The sequence below is a fragment of the Vicia villosa genome, unplaced genomic scaffold (assembly GCF_029867415.1).
Source record: "Vicia villosa cultivar HV-30 ecotype Madison, WI unplaced genomic scaffold, Vvil1.0 ctg.005251F_1_1, whole genome shotgun sequence".
Taxonomy (NCBI): Eukaryota; Viridiplantae; Streptophyta; class Magnoliopsida; order Fabales; family Fabaceae; genus Vicia; species Vicia villosa.
In genome coordinates this window covers 23,520-42,268 of record NW_026706597.1, presented here as the reverse complement: position 1 = coordinate 42,268, position 18,749 = coordinate 23,520, and the positions used below count along the sequence as shown (strand labels likewise).

At 34.8% G+C, this 18,749-nt stretch overlaps 1 protein-coding gene across 1 annotated transcript; it reads left to right on the top strand.

Annotated features, from left to right (window-relative positions):
• The first annotated feature begins 3,573 nt into the window (after window positions 1-3,573).
• On the top strand, window positions 3,574-4,560 carry LOC131642554 (uncharacterized). Its single transcript, XM_058912794.1, has one exon. It carries the CDS (start codon window positions 3,574-3,576, stop codon window positions 4,558-4,560), a length of 987 nt encoding a protein of 328 aa, XP_058768777.1.
• Window positions 4,561-18,749: the final 14,189 nt, after the last annotated feature.

Genomic DNA, 18,749 nt, shown 5'->3' with positions numbered 1-18,749 from the left:
TCTGCATGATATTTAACTGCGTGGTTAGTAATCCTAGGGAGTGCAAGATAATTAATCGAATGTAGCTAACATTATTTACAAGATAAATATCTGAATTTAACCACATGATTGTGCACCCACACACCTTTAGGGTTACCCCCTCTTGTTGCCTTGTTGCTGGTTGCCTTACTAATTATGCCTTTAAAATAGTCAAGTCTCTCGATTCTGAGGATACCTAAAGCAAAGGTTGCCTAAATCATTTAAATCATCATATGAGATCTAGTCCCTCGAAGTTGCCTCGGTAAAACATGATGATTGTCCCAATTGCTAAGGTATCCTCGCATGTTTCCTTAAATGACTATTATATCCTTCCCTTAGAATACCTACCCTCTTTATGGTAGGGACAATCTTGTGGCGAACGATAACTTCGATGACCCTTCAACATCCAATTGAAAGACTTCCTGCCCTCTCATGGTATGGATAGACCCTTTCGCCCGAAAGACTTAAAGAACAAAAACGATGATCTTAGGGTAGGTGTTCTTAAATACTTGCTCATATTCAATTCAAAATTCAAAATGCTTTTCAAATCAATTCAAAAAGACTATGCTTATTTACAAGCTAAAGTTCTTCTTCAAAATCTTTTCTTATTCATATTACGAACATTTTTGAAAACAAAGTGAGCTAAGCAATTAAGAGCCCATGGATAACCATGGATACAAAGGGTGCTTTAAACCTTCCCTTTGTATAACTTACCCCCCGAACTCAAAATCTCTTTAAAAGGTTTTTTTTCTGTTCTTTTAGCCTTTCTTTAAAATGGATAAAATAAAAGTCGGTGGCGACTCTTGCTTACCGCGACATTTCTTTAAAAGTCAGTTTATCGTATTACAATAACATATACATAACATATAGAATCATAAAAACAAGATTTCATGACATCAATTTCATCACCTCATTTCAAAATCCTAACATTCTAAAACTATGAAAATGATGAACAAACTTAGTTCCATACTACTACCCATGCAATAATCGTTATACAAACCCGTGATAATGAATAAAACTCACCCTTACATTAGGATTTAAGCTTCTAGGTGTCTCTTTTTCTTTCTTTCTCTTCTCTCTTTTTCCCTTTTTCCTCTTTTCTTCTCTTTTCTTACTATCTTTCTCTTTCTCTCTAGTTTTAGTTAACCCTTACTAATTCTTATTTCACTAATGGGCTTAACTCATTAACACCTCCCTATTTCTCATATTAACTCAACATAGGCCCAATTAGATTGCATTCTCATTTTCACACATACTAACCTAAAACGCAATATATCACAATTATATCACAAAACATAATAATTGAAAAAAATAATCAAATAACAAAATAATTAATAAAATAATAAATACTAAAATAACAAAGGGTTAAATATACAACACCTCATGTAATGTTAGCGAGATTTGATTTTAGCCCCTGGTAAAAAAAATTGTAATCGCCCCCTTGCAATTTTCATATTCCTTCAAATACCCCCATGACTGCCACATTGCAGCAAAGATTCTCTCTTATTGCCAACGTGGCAGTCCACGTGGTATTTCCTTTTAATTTTTAATTATTTTTCAAATTCACGTGGAAATATTTATTTCTTAAAATGTTTTTTTTTTTACTTTTTTTATAATTTTATTACTATTAGTAACAAAAAAAGTTTAAAATTTTTTTTAAAATTATTATTTTTTAAAAATATTTAAAAATAATAATTTAATTTTTTTTAAAAAAATTCACATGGAATTATAAAAAAAATGAAAAAGTAATAGAAAATAACGTGTAGGCAGCAAGAGAGAATCTTTGCTGCAATGTGGTAGTCAAAGGGATATTTGATGGAATCTGAATATTGCAAGGGGGTGATTACAAAAAAAAACTTTACCAAGGACTAAAAACAAAATTCGCTAACATTATAGGGGGATTTGTATATTTAACCTAATAAAAAATAACAAAATAATTAATAAAATAATAAATACCTCAAACGAACAACTTAGGATAAGAATCCCTCATCTTTCTCTCGAGTTTCCAAGTCACATTCCTACTTACCGGTCCTCCCCAAACGACCTTCACCAAAGCAATCTCTTTTCCACGAAGTTGTTTCAATTCATGATCCTCTATCCTCATAGGGTTATCCCTCACTTGCACATCATCTACTTGAACTACATGCGAAGGATCTGCAATGTATCTCCTCAACTGAGACACATGGAATACATCATGAAGATTAGCAAGTGACGGCGGCATAGAAAACTGACAAGTAACTTCACCTACTCTCTTCAAAATTTCATAAGGACTAATAAAACGCGACGTAAGCTTATGCGACTTCAACGCTCGACCAACAACTGTTACCGAAGTAACTCTAAGAAAACAATATCTCCAACCTCAAACTCAAGTGCTTTCCTCCTCTTATCATGGTACTCTTCTGACGTATCAGAGAAGCCTTCATCTTCTCTTAAATCATCTTAATCTTATATGTAGTCTCTTGAACTATCTCAGGTCCAACCACAACACTTTCTCTCAACTCGTACCAACACAAAGGCGTCATACACCTTCTACCATACAAAGCTTTTAAAGGTTCCATTCCAATACTCGAATGGAAATTGTTATTATAAGTAAACTCAATCAAAGGACAATAACTTTCCCAAACACCTCCTTGTTTCAAAACACAAGCTTTCAAAAGATTCTCAAGCGACTAAATCTTCTTTCAGTCTGAACATTAGTTTGTAGAAAATCCTAATCATGTATTCCATAAATGCACTAGATGCATTAGTCACACCGAATGGCATCATAAAATACTAATAGTGACCATACATCGTCCTAAAAGCAGTCTTCTGAATATCTTCATCCTTCACACGAATATGATGATATCCATACCTCAAATCTATCTTACTGAACACACATGCACCAACCAGTTGATCCATCAAATTATCAATCCTCAATCCTCCTAAGTGGATACCTGTTCTTAATCGTCACCTTGTTCAATTGTCTATAATCTACACAAAGTCTCATAGTACCCTCTTTCTTTTTAACCAGTAAAACAGGTGCACCCCACGGTGACATACTCGGACGAATAAACCTCTTCTCAAGCTAATCCTCAAGTTAACTCTTCAACTCTTTCAACTCAGAAGCTGACATCCGATATGGAGCAATAAATACAAGACTCGTTCCAAGAACTGTTAAAAAACAACGTATTTATCTTACAAGAATAATTTCCAAATTTCTTGTGGTTACTTTTTAAAACTTTTACTATTAATTTGATTTAAAATAATAAATAAAAAAAATCTTGTTTATCGATCTCTGCATGAACTTTGGGGATCTGCGGGGATGGGAATGGGGGACAAAATTCCCTCGTAGCGACGATCCAAGCGGGGATGGAGAATAAATTCGAGGAAAAAGATTGTGATGGGAATGTATCCCCCGCCTGCCCCGCCCCATTGACATCATTGCTCATAATTCCACCCGCCACCAATTCACGTACAAACAACTATCAAATATTCTTTCACGTACCTATTTCCCATATGATTTCACATTTCTTTCACTGTAAATAAAAATCTCATATCATGCTAAGATTACTGAGTATGGCAGGTAGAATACAACTGGTTAAAACTACTATCATTGCTATTGCACAATTTTGGATGCATTGTCTTCCTCTCCTCAAGACTGTCATCAAGAAGATAGATAGTATTTGTAGAAGTTTTGTGTGGACTAGGAAAGCAACTGTCAGCAAGAAAAGCCCCATTGCTTGGAATTCAGTTTGCAGGCCAAAAAGTCTTGGAGGTATGAACATCTTCAATCTCTGTCTCTGGAATGATATTGCTCTTTTGAAGTGTCTTTGGAATCTGAGTTTAAAAGCTGACAACCTTTGGGTTAAATGGGTGCATGCCCATTATCTCAAGAAGAAGACTTTGATGGAGGCAGACATTAGCAACAGTTGCTCTTGGGTGATAAAGAAAATTTTTAAACTTAGAGAGCATCTCCCTAATCTCCAGCCAATGTGGGATCAAATGATTCAAAAGATGAGCTTTTGTATGCATAAGTTGAATGACAAACTGATGGATTTTGATAGGGTGCCTTGGAGATATCTACTACAAGGTAACAGTGCTAGACCTAGGGCTACTATCATCACATGGATGGCCTGCCATGGTAGATTGAGTACGAAGGATAGACTGAGACGGATTGGTTTGATTACTGATCATATTTGCAGCCTGTGTAATGTTTGTGATAAAACTCTCGATCATCTTCTGTTTGAATGCAGGTTTGCAAAGGATGTTTGGAAATATGTTCTGCAGTGGATAGGCATTTCACATGAGCCTCAACCTTGGTCCCTTGAGCTTGGCTGGATTACCCGTATGACAACAAAAAAAGGTTGGAGATTTAGGATCCTAAAGATAGCAATTGCTGAAACTATATATGGTGTTTGGCAATATAGGAATGATGTTATTTTTAGGGGAAATACTCATAGGAATACAAGTATAGATATTGGAGATAGAATTATAGAGAAATTGATGTATAGAGGGTGGTATTCACCCAAATTAAAGAAGCACATAGCTACCTTAATGCTTTAGTTTTTTGGTTTGTTTGGAAGGTTGGATCTGTGATCACCTTTGTACTTTGACTGTTTTTGAATTAATAATATATCGCTTTGATTCAAAAAAATAAAATAAAAATCTCATACAAAAATTATTCACCAATTTTACACCATCATCCTACACTCACAAAAACTGTATGTCATGACATTATCATTATTCTAACACACACATAACATAAGGTTTCAAATAATCAATGGTGAATCAAAGATTCATAGTTTGGTTTGTGTTATTGCTATTGTTATTGTTTTTCAGGTTTGAGAACCAAAGAATAGCCAAAAGATCATTAACAAGAAGCCGTCAACTCATATTAAAATTTCAGCAGAAAAAAGAAGGAGAATAAACGAAGAAGAATCCGGATCCGTCAATATCGAAAGCACCCTTGACGGCGGGGAAAGCGTGCAGCCCCGTACAGCCCCCCACGCTCACGTGAACAACACCGCCAGAGCTGTTTCTGATGTCGATCTCCATGCAGCGCCGCACGAACAGCTACGGTTGTCCCCGTCGTCTGCAATAGTACCTCCTGCCGCTGCTCCTCCAAATTCGACCACAGTTCTCCAACTGCGACACCAAGCCGGACCTCCTCCACTCTCACAACTTCTTCAGGTTTGTTTCATTTTGTTGATTCATCTTTGGTTAGTTGTGATGGTTATTGTGTTTGAAGTTTGAAAAGAGGAAAAGTTGTTCTTACAATGAGAAGAAGGAAAAGAGAGATGAAGTGTATTATATTTTTGGGTTAAATACATTTTTAGTCCCTATAAATATGCGACCCTGCATTTTTAGTCCTTATAAAATTTTCCTTCAATGAATGGTCCTTCTAAAATTTTTATGCATGCAATTTCAGTACCTGTTATTTTTTAAAATTTTAAAAAAATGATTAATTACCCTTTAATTTTAAAATTTTTGAATAATTTTTTTTATATATGTTTAGAATACTGTAAAATATTTATTTACCAAGTTTTAAAATTTTTTAAAACGAGAAGAATTAAATATGAATTTTTCAAATTTCAAAAAATAATAATAAAAGTAATGAAAATCTCAACTTAGAAATTAAATTTTGAGTTCCTTTTTTCTTCAGGAACTTTTTAAAACATTATGAACATGTCTGCAAAATAATCATTCTAAAATACACATTGGTTTGACAGCAGGGACTGAAATTACATGCATAACAATTTTAGAAGGACTATTCATTGAAGGAGAATTTTATAGGGACTAAAAATGCAGGATCGCATATTTATAGGGACTAAAAACGTATTTAATCCTATATTTTTTTTGTTTCTACTAACATCGATCTAATACTACTAAATGGTTTATTATTTAATTTTTTTAAACTAAACTTCCTTACCACATGTCAATTATTTAACGGAGGCCTATTAGTTTGAAATGGTCAATAATTTTATTTTATAGTTTCTAATTTGTTTTAAATGAGTATTTAGGGGTGGTTCTAGGAGTGTTTGTGGTGCGGTTTGGACGGTTTTTAAGTAAAAAAATAATTTGAATCGCAAGAGAAAAAATACAGTTTGATTTGATTCGGTTGACTTTTAGAAATATAACCGAATCAATCCAAACCAAACTAATGCGGTTTGGTTCGGTTGGTTCGGTTTTTTTTTTAAATTATTGAGCCATACATACACATATAGATGACAACATAAATTTGTATTTAGTCATTCATACACTACCAAATAACAATAAAACTACACGACTAAATCCTCGAAAGAACACGAGCACCTCTACTTTTCGGTACCTGAGCGATGTCGTACAAACCTCATTTCAACAGAAAGGTGAGAATTCATATCATTATGGAAATATATAATAACACGCAAAATTTAACAATATACAACAATGAATTTAACACACTTCCAACAAATATGTATTAAACCATTTTAAATACAGATCACATGTTTTGCATATACAACATGGCTCAAATGATTCAAGATACACAAGAAATCAAATCACAATTATTAACAAAGTACCAATTATACAATTAGCACACAACACACCAAATGCAATTCACATCGACACATGTGACTCCAAAGCGACTCAATGCAAATGCATGTTGTACCAATATTATCCTTAGCGGATTTACCGCGTCCATTACCAAGACAGATAACCACCAAAATAAGTCGGTCCTTTAGACTTCAAAACCATCACCAAGTTTTGGGACAAGTCAATAGCTTCCACGAAACTACCAAATATTGACTCTTTCTCACCTGATAAATGAGTGCATGTACAAATATTGACAACCATATGCAATTAAGAGAATCTCCAAATCTTAATCATACAAGCATATATCTCACCAATTCATCACATATGAATTCACCATACATTTGCACAAACATTCATAATTTTCATGTTATCAATCACACATGAAAACATCATCACAATACTCACCAATTCTACACATCACCAATAACAAGTAGCAAATAATGCCCAACAATGTTATTTTCAAGACAAAGGCAATTCACAACATACATACATACATGGAAAATTCAAGTATCATGCTATCACAAAGAATTGATTCAAAACCCATCCAAACGATTCCAGAAACTTATGGAAAATTCACCATAATTCATGATAAATTATTAGCATCCAAGACCTAGTCCCATTTTTCAAAACTATACAATATTGCATAGTAGAACTCGCTAAGCCCGCCCTACCTCGCTAGGCGCGACTGCGAATTCTGCATAAAATTCTGTTTGGAGGGCATTCTGTCCAGCACGAATTTTCATCCAAAAACTCATTCGAAACAACATTTAATCATTGAAATGGTGTATTATAGCTGTCATACCCCAAAATTTTCCCATCTCATTTCTCCTTTCAAGCTCATACTAAAGTTCAAGACTCAAAGACACACTCTCCTAAACAATGGCTCAATGAGCTAGGGTTTTGAATTCTCTAAAGAAAATCAATGAATCAAAGTCTCCAATAGATTTCACATGGCTTATGATGTTTCGAACTATCTCTACAGCAAAGTACAAGCTTCAATTCTAAGGACTGCCCAGTCAATTGCTCAAAAAGTCAACAGTCGACTAGTTTGACTTAAAAGTCAACTGTGGTCAAAGTACAGTCAAAATTCCTGATTTTTTGTCAACATCCTTATTTTGAAGTATCATTCATCAATTGATCAAGGATTGATCATGATTCATCAAGGAAAGTTCAGAAATCAACAAAACCTAAAGTTTCTAATTTAGGGTTTTTTGGTCTAAAGTCAACTGAATTTTGACCAACCATAACTTTCACATGGAATATCAGAAATTTCCCATCCAAAGCTCATGTTGAAGGAAATTGAATTCCCTACAAAATTGTCTCTCACAAGCCAAGTCTAAAAATGCTTCAATTGAGAGATATGGATCAAAACATTACAGGTCCTTTTTGAAAGTCAACCAAAAGCAGTTTTTTGTCAAAGCTCGTATAATCAAGATAAAATCCTCAAATGGAAAAAAGCTTCCAAAGTGGATTATAGAGGACATCTTGAGGTTTCCGAAAAGTCCTAGAACTCCTCCATATCTTAAAAATTGAGGGAGATATGCCTTGTCAAAGTTGGACAAATTTGAGTGAAAAATGTGAAACAAAAGTGGTTCAAAATGAGTTTTCTTGCAAATGGGCCCAAGTTTTTAAGATCCAATCTTGATCCTCAAGTTATCCAAGACATCCAATCCAATTGCCACGAATTTTTGAAATTTATTTGATTTTATATGAATTTTTATTCATTTAAAAGTGATGTAAATCATATAAATCAAAGGGAAAAATCAAAGATTTGATTGGGAATTCACTTATAACCAAATCCAATCATCATCAATGCCCCATAAACAAAAGAAATTCGTGCAAATTGGAATGGATATAATTGGAACAAAATTTGACTAATTTTAGAAAGATTTCATGAATCATATTTTTATAACTTGTAATCCAAGATTCAAGTGGATTTTCTTCAAGTTTTTAACCTAAATTCAACCCTTATAAGTACTAGAGGTAATTCAGATCAAGGGGGACGAGATTTTGATAAGGATTGCAGCCCTAAGAAATTCGTGCAAAGCTCAAAAAATCCAAGAGAAAGATCAAACTGGTTTCCGAGTTGCGGGGCATTTTAAGAGGTTTTGGAGATCAAACAACATTCCTGGATCACTCGTGAAGCTTTTCCAATCATCACCAATGTTCCAGGCATTCAGAATCTCCCTCATTACCTCACGGTTTGCTTGAAAAATTTTAATGTCAATTCCAATTTTTCATGCATCATAAATACATTTCGATCATGTATCTGTGCTTAGAATGATGTTACCAATGATTCTGGATGAGTTAATTGTTGTTTAATTGCTGTTTCAAAGATATGCCATGACTAGGGTTTTGAAGCTCTAACTTAGGGGTATTAGGTTAGAGGGACAATTGATCAAAATTAGGGTTGCCATTGGGTTCGGAGGCTCACATATGGTTGATCTGGGTTGTCTTCTTGTGTCAATCGACGAGTTTTTGCAGGTTTGGAGGTTGGAGACCTACGGCCACGCTTAAAAACCGTTGCCAAAGGATCCCATGTTTCTGAAAATCCAAGGAAGAAGACGAAGGCCCAGGCGCGTGTTTTAAGAATTCAAACTTTCATATTTTAACATATTTGTTGATTCGTGTGTCATTAACAGCGTAGTCAAAGTGGCTCAGCGGAAGGAAGGAACGTCCAAGGGGTGATTGTCAATGCGTTGGTTCGATCCTTGGTGTTGACAAATATTTTTTTGGTAACATATGCTTGCAGATTCAGTGATGTTCTCCCCCACGCGAGGAGTCCCCCATGCACCTTCAAGGCTCGTTCTAGGGATGGCAATTTGGCCCATCCCCAGTGGGTACCCTCAAAAATACCCACAATGGGTAGGGTAAAAACTCGCATAAATGGGTACGGGCACGGGCTCGGGTAATTACCCACTTAAATAAGCGGGTATGGGCAACTTAGTACCCAGCCCGCCCCATACCCACACAACATATATATTTATATATTTTAATTTATATTATTATTTTAAAATAAATGTCTATCAATTTTCAAAAATACATCGATGTTAAACCATTACATATGTAACATAAGTGTTCGTTTATTTCATAATTTTACAATAAGTTTTTTGAAAACATTTAAATGTTATTAAAAACTTAAAATGATATGATATTTTATAATTGATATATTTATTTTTTATTAGAAATGCGGGTAATGGGTACGGGTATGGGTACTTACATACCCAAAAGGCACGGGTACGGGTGCTAAAGTTGTTACCTAAGCGGGTATGGGCTCGGGTACGGGGATTTTTTCCAACCGTGGGTATGGGGATGGGTACTATAGTACCCTACCCATACCCTGCCCATTGCCATCCCTAGCTCGTTCACACAGGATCAGAGCTAAGTTACTTTATTGTTTTTTTATTTTATTTTTTTATTACATCAATCTCTTTTTATTTATTTCTCTTTTTCTTTTATTTAACTTATTTTATTAAAACATTTTATTTTATTATATAATAGTTCTATATAACAATTTATCTTATTTAAATTGAAAACTCGATTTTTCTCATAACGTTAAAAATAATTATTTTTAAACATGGATATTGTTATTTTTGTATATACTTTTAATCAATTAAATAATTAGGATTTAATCCAATAATTGTTTAATTACTATACTTAATCGAACTTTCGATTTTCGTAACCTTTAATGTTTATTTAAATTAATCAATTTTTTTCATGCCTTATGGTTTTATCCCTGATTTATTCCGGTAAATTAGGGTTGTAGATTTTTAATGCACTAACTTTTCTCTTCTTCATTCTTATTTTTCAGGGTTGATCAAGGATCGATGAAAGCTCAAGCCATTCGATTACCCTAAGATAATTATATTCCTTCTATATTTTACCTCTATTTCCCTGCAGGTGTTTATTGTAACAGTTTAGGTTTATAATTCTTGCCTTTTATATTCCTGCCCACAGGTGTTTATTGTAATAGCGTAGGACTTTATATTTTCTGCCTTTTAATTTCTGCATGATATTTAACTGCGTGGTTAGTAATCCTAGGGAGTGCAAGATAATTAATCGAATGTAGCTAACATTATTTACAAGATAAATATCTGAATTTAACCACATGATTGTGCACCCACACACCTTTAGGGTTACCCCCTCTTGTTGCCTTGTTGCTGGTTGCCTTACTAATTATGCCTTTAAAATAGTCAAGTCTCTCGATTCTGAGGATACCTAAAGCAAAGGTTGCCTAAATCATTTAAATCATCATATGAGATCTAGTCCCTCGAAGTTGCCTCGGTAAAACATGATGATTGTCCCAATTGCTAAGGTATCCTCGCATGTTTCCTTAAATGACTATTATATCCTTCCCTTAGAATACCTACCCTCTTTATGGTAGGGACAATCTTGTGGCGAACGATAACTTCGATGACCCTTCAACATCCAATTGAAAGACTTCCTGCCCTCTCATGGTATGGATAGACCCTTTCGCCCGAAAGACTTAAAGAACAAAAACGATGATCTTAGGGTAGGTGTTCTTAAATACTTGCTCATATTCAATTCAAAATTCAAAATGCTTTTCAAATCAATTCAAAAAGACTATGCTTATTTACAAGCTAAAGTTCTTCTTCAAAATCTTTTCTTATTCATATTACAAACATTTTTGAAAACAAAGTGAGCTAAGCAATTAAGAGCCCATGGATAACCATGGATACAAAGGGTGCTTTAAACCTTCCCTTTGTATAACTTACCCCCCGAACTCAAAATCTCTTTAAAAGGTTTTTTTTCTGTTCTTTTAGCCTTTCTTTAAAATGGATAAAATAAAAGTCGGTGGCGACTCTTGCTTACCGCGACATTTCTTTAAAAGTCAGTTTATCGTATTACAATAACATATACATAACATATAGAATCATAAAAACAAGATTTCATGACATCAATTTCATCACCTCATTTCAAAATCCTAACATTCTAAAACTATGAAAATGATGAACAAACTTAGTTCCATACTACTACCCATGCAATAATCGTTATACAAACCCGTGATAATGAATAAAACTCACCCTTACATTAGGATTTAAGCTTCTAGGTGTCTCTTTTTCTTTCTTTCTCTTCTCTCTTTTTCCCTTTTTCCTCTTTTCTTCTCTTTTCTTTCTATCTTTCTCTTTCTCTCTAGTTTTAGTTAACCCTTACTAATTCTTATTTCACTAATGGGCTTAACTCATTAACACCTCCCTATTTCTCATATTAACTCAACATAGGCCCAAGTAGATTGCATTCTCATTTTCACACATACTAACCTAAAACGCAATATATCACAATTATATCACAAAACATAATAATTGAAAAAAATAATCAAATAACAAAATAATTAATAAAATAATAAATACTAAAATAACAAAGGGTTAAATATACAACACCTCATGTAATGTTAGCGAGATTTGATTTTAGCCCCTGGTAAAAAAAATTGTAATCGCCCCCTTGCAATTTTCATATTCCTTCAAATACCCCCATGACTGCCACATTGCAGCAAAGATTCTCTCTTATTGCCAACGTGGCAGTCCACGTAGTATTTCCTTTTAATTTTTAATTATTTTTCAAATTCACGTGGAAATATTTATTTCTTAAAATGTTTTTTTTTTTACTTTTTTTATAATTTTATTACTATTAGTAACAAAAAAAGTTTAAATTTTTTTTTAAAATTATTATTTTTTAAAAATATTTAAAAATAATAATTTAATTTTTTTTAAAAAAATTCACATGGAATTATAAAAAAAATGAAAAAGTAATAGAAAATAACGTGTAGGCAGCAAGAGAGAATCTTTGCTGCAATGTGGTAGTCAAAGGGATATTTGATGGAATCTGAATATTGCAAGGGGGTGATTACAAAAAAAAACTTTACCAAGGACTAAAAACAAAATTCGCTAACATTATAGGGGGATTTGTATATTTAACCTAATAAAAAATAACAAAATAATTAATAAAATAATAAATACCTCAAACGAACAACTTAGGATAAGAATCCCTCATCTTTCTCTCGAGTTTCCAAGTCACATTCCTACTTACCGGTCCTCCCCAAACGACCTTCACCAAAGCAATCTCTTTTCCACGAAGTTGTTTCAATTCATGATCCTCTATCCTCATAGGGTTATCCCTCACTTGCACATCATCTACTTGAACTACATGCGAAGGATCTGCAATGTATCTCCTCAACTGAGACACATGGAATACATCATGAAGATTAGCAAGTGACGGCGGCATAGAAAACTGACAAGTAACTTCACCTACTCTCTTCAAAATTTCATAAGGACTAATAAAACGCGACGTAAGCTTATGCGACTTCAACGCTCGACCAACAACTGTTACCGAAGTAACTCTAAGAAAACAATATCTCCAACCTCAAACTCAAGTGCTTTCCTCCTCTTATCATGATACTCTTCTGACGTATCAGAGAAGCCTTCATCTTCTCTTAAATCATCTTAATCTTATATGTAGTCTCTTGAACTATCTCAGGTCCAACCACAACACTTTCTCTCAACTCGTACCAACACAAAGGCGTCATACACCTTCTACCATACAAAGCTTTTAAAGGTTCCATTCCAATACTCGAATGGAAATTGTTATTATAAGTAAACTCAATCAAAGGACAATAACTTTCCCAAACACCTCCTTGTTTCAAAACACAAGCTTTCAAAAGATTCTCAAGCGACTAAATCTTCTTTCAGTCTGAACATTAGTTTGTAGAAAATCCTAATCATGTATTCCATAAATGCACTATATGCATTAGTCACACCGAATGACATCATAAAATACTAATAGTGACCATACATCGTCCTAAAAGCAGTCTTTTGAATATCTTCATCCTTCACACGAATATGATGATATCCATACCTCAAATCTATCTTACTGAACACACATGCACCAACCAGTTGATCCATCAAATTATCAATCCTCAATCCTCCTAAGTGGATACCTGTTCTTAATCGTCACCTTGTTCAATTGTCTATAATCTACACAAAGTCTCATAGTACCCTCTTTCTTTTTAACCAGTAAAACAGGTGCACCCCACGGTGACATACTCGGACGAATAAACCTCTTCTCAAGCTAATCCTCAAGTTAACTCTTCAACTCTTTCAACTCAGAAGCTGACATCCGATATGGAGCAATAAATACAAGACTCGTTCCAAGAACTAAGTTGATCGTAAACTCCACCTCATGTTCTGGCGGTAAATCACTTACATCTTCAGGAAATATCTTTAGAAAATCACGAACTAATTCTAAATCACCAATCGTTTGATTCTCATGGATAGCCAAAGATGCCAACATATAAACAATACAACACCATCTTGCACAGACTCATCCACTTGCTTGGCAGACAAAAACAAATCTTCCTCAACACCAGTTTCAAGAAAGATAAACCATCTTATCAAAATAGTTGATATAAACACGATTATATTCCAACCAGTTCATCCCAAGAATAACATCAAATTGATCTAACGGAAGAAAAACTAAATCAATCCAAAAATCTCCACCAAAAATACTCACCAGACAATTCAAACAAACATATGAAGTAGTCATTGAATCCATAGTAGGAGTATCAATAACCATACTTCACGCATATCATATAAAACAAGATTCAATCTCATAGCACAATCCAAAGAAATGATAGAATGTGTCGCACTAATATCAATAATAGCAATCAAAGGTGTACCGTTAATAAAGCACATACCTCGGATTAGCCTATCATTAGCAGCAATCTTAGAACCAGCCAACACAAACACCTTCCCTTTCACTTGCTCATTCTTTGGTCTGTCACTCCTGGTACTAATGTGCCCTTGCTCACCACAATTGTAGTAAGTCACACTCGCACCTGCTCTAGAGTCGTTGGCCTTGTGACTTATCTTGCCACACTTGAAACATTTCAGCTTGACATTTATGCCCTCAGAAACACGATGACCTTCAACACCACACCTGCAGTATCTAATCGAAGTAGGAGCTCCTCCCCACTCGACTTATTGTCATAATCTGCTTTCTACTTCCCTTTGTAACCATAAGGCTTCCCTAGGAATTGACCTTTTCCCTTTTTATCACTTAAGGACTTGTAGTGAGCAGCGCTCTCCCTACTATCCTCATCATAAATCCAACTCTTGTTAACCAACTCAGCAAAACGCGTAATCTGTTGGTAACCAATATCCTTCTTGATATCATGCCTCAAAACATTTACAAACTTTAAACACTTAGACCTCTCAGCATTAGCAGTGTTGTAATGAGGATAATACTAAATAAACTATTGGAATCTTGCAGCGTACTTCGCTACAGTTCTATTTCCCTGCTTCAGCTCCATAAATTCCACCTCTTTCTTTCAACGTACATCTTCTTGAAAAAAAATCCAAAAATGCATCACGGAAAAGAGCCCAAGTAACCTCCATACCATATTCATCAAACCTCTGAACAATATTACCCATCAATCCTCAGCTTCCTTCTCCAACATATGAGTACCAAACTGTACCTTCTGTGCATCCGTACAATTCATAACTCAGAAGATCTTCTCAATCACCTTCAACCATGCTTGTGCCTTATAAGGTTCATGCTCTCCTTCAAAGATCGGTGGATTATTCCTTCTGAAATCTCTCAAAGCATGGAACTCATCCTCCTCTCTAATACCAACATTCACATATGGAGTCTGCCCAATAGCACCAGCCAACCTTGACAGTGCCTCAGCAATAGCATTACCGTTCCTTTCTACAACTATCGTCTAAGAAACCAAAAAAAAAGTCAACAAATAGTATCAATTGTATCACAAACACAAATCGAATATAATAGGAAATAAGCATGTTAATAACCTTGGCCAACTGATCGATCATGCTTTGATACCAATAATGTAACACCCTTCTGAACCCCGTGCAAATATAGCATAAATTAGAGTAAATATATCTTGCATATCACTTCAAGGGTGTCACATTTGTTGAAATACAAAGAAAACAAAATAAAATGACATAATGCATGTGGTCATGTTTATAAAACATGTTTCATAACATGTTCCATATGCACATCATAATGGAAATAATATAGAATGATACCAAAATATGAATTTCATATCATATAATCATGCATAAGAGTATTAGGCATTAAGGACACCATCACATGATCCAACATAATCAAAATATAAAAAGAGCTATACAATATCTCTCAAAATAACAATAAACATGAAAACAAAGGATACCCCCATTGTGTTACATAACCAGAGCATGGACTTTATCTATACTTAATAAAACGATAAACGGAAATAAAAGCACCTCGACTAAATCCTCTAAAGAACACGGGACCTATATTCTTTGTTACCTGAGCGATGTCGAACAAACATCATTTCAACAGAAGGGTAAGAATTCATATCATTATGGAAATATATAATAACACGCAAATTACAACAATATACAACAACAAATTCAACACACTTCCAATAAATATGTATTAAACCATTTTAAATACATATCACATGTTCTACATATACAACATGACTCAAAAGATTCATGATACACAAGAAATCAAATCACAATACTCAACAAGGTACCAATTATACAATTTGCACACAACACACCAAATGCAACTACAATTGACACATGTGACTCCAATGCGACTCAATGCAAATTCATGTGATACCAATGTTATCCTTAGCAGATTTACAGCGTCTGTCACCAAGACAGATAACCACCAAAATAAGTCTGTCCTCTAGACTTCAAAACCATCACCATGTTTTGGGACTGTCATACCCCAAAATTTTCCTTCCACATTTCATTCACAATGATTCAAAGCTCAAGAGTTTCATCAATGTTAGACGCTGGCCTTAGGATCTAGAGGGGGGGTGAATAGATCGTTCACAGTTTTACGGATTTAAACGACTTTTCAGCGGAAGTGATTCTGAATCGACTCGCGTCTATTCCGAACCACTATCGAAACGATTATATATGTTTAAAAACCAGTCAAAGACTTGAGGTAAATGATAAGAGCATATGTTGCAGAATCAAAGTGTTTCTCTTATTGAAAATCAGATTAACTTTTTGTATGATGGACAATGTTTGCAATGCAGTAAGAGTGATAGAAACAAATATACAAACACTTGGTGATAATGATCAAATTGAAGGTAATTCAATGTGTGGTGGATTGTGATGTTTATGTAAGTTCTTAATTCACAATCTTAACACTCGAATCGTTGATCAATTTGCTATTATAACCAAATATGAACAGAATGTAAATGAAAAAGTAAAAGCGACAAGAACACGATATTTGTTTAGGCAGTTCGTCGATCGTCCTCGCTACGACTACGTCTGCCCCCAATTCCAAATTGAAATTGGGTAATCTTTCATTAATGTTGAAAGTAGTATATACAAAGAAGATAACAAAGCGATAAACGATAAACCAATTATGTCGATCCTTTGAATCTTCTTCCCCCTTAATCTTGACCAAGATCAAGGTTATCCAAGAGCTTCACTTTGATTCCCTTCTGCAGTGTCTTGATTCCTTGAACTCCCCGTTCCTCAATCGTTACACTCAGCCGAATCCTCAATGAACGCCTCTTGATAAAACCCCCAAGAACCACCCGTCGTGGAGGACAAAACCCGCAGATTTTATTCACCAACAAACCCCACAAACCTTCACCCACTAGGAATCTTCAATTCCGTTCCATGGACGTTATCGAACTCATCACTAACCCGCAACGCAAGAATGATTATGTGTAATTGTGTTGGAGATGATGAAGAACGAAGATGAGAAGCGTTTGTGTATCTTTCAGTCGTTGGTGTTGCTTTGAATAATGAACCTTTGATAATATATAAGATAACTTAGCAGTTGGAGATGAGAGAAACAGAATTTTTGGCATTCTTGATCAGTTAGGTCGACCTCTTGTAGAGCTTAGGTCGACCTAGCAGTGCTTGCAGAATTTTGCTCCCAGTTAGGTCGACCTGTTTAAGGAGTAGGTCGACCAGAATCCTCTCAAAATGCATTCTGGGGACATTTTCTCAGATTAGGTCGACCTAGTCGTTGTGTAGGTCGACCTAGCAGACTGGTATGTAAATTTCATCAATTTAGGTCGACCTGGATGATGTGTGAGTCGACCTAGCAGAAGTATGTGGATTTTTCTCCATTTTAGGTCGACCTGGGTTGACAGTAGGTCGACCTAACTGCTGGTTTTCTGCATTCTTCTTGATCTGCTTGTGTTGAGTCGACCTAAAGTATAATAGATCAACCTGTACTTGTCATGAGTGATCAATGCTTGCTTTTCTTTGAGTTTTCTGCTTCCGCCTTGTTGTTTGAATGCTCATTTGAGTTTGCCATAAATCAAAAACATCTTTGAGTGTAATCTTGTATTCACATGCTCCCCCTTTTTGATGATGGCAAACCATTAGTCGAAGCTTTGGTGGTAAGTGATAAAGACTCAACAAAGCTCCCCCGTACATACAGCATCTATCTCTCAACAAGTCAATCTCTCAACACAGCTCCCCCGTACACTCAGCATCTATCTCCCCCTTTGTCAACATCAAAAAGAGATACAACGAAAATAGAAGAGTAACGAGAGAACCATAGATAAAATGCTAGCATTCATAAAAAGGTAGTCAGTTATAGCATGAGATTCAAGATGAGCAAGAGCGATATATGTATGAAGTCACTATAAGCATGTTAATTGATAGCATGTTATAGTATCAATAATATTTTTGGAAGTGAACAACAATAACGTTACTGCTTTCTCAACTTTAATGGCAGCCTTTAATCAATGTGGAATGACGCCTGGCTAGATGATGAACTACCTTTACGCTAAGAAAAATGTTAGCAAGAGAGAACATATATATATATATATATATATATATATATATATAAGGTAAAGGAATAATATTAAGAGAGAACAAACGTAATTAGCCCAGATTAGAGATATCGAGTATCCCTAATTCCCTACGAATGTTGAAGTATTGCTCCGTTGCTAGAGGTTTGGTGAATATGTCAGCTAGTTGCTTCTTGCTTTCTACATGTTCAAATGTAACGTCTCCTTTTTCTACATGATCTCGTAGAAAGTGATGTCTTATTTCAATATGCTTGGTACGTGAGTGTAAGACAGGATTTTTACTCAAGTTTATGGCACTTGTGTTATCGCACATGATAGGTATGCGATCAAGCTTAATACCAAAGTCAAGAAGTTGTTGCTTGAGCCA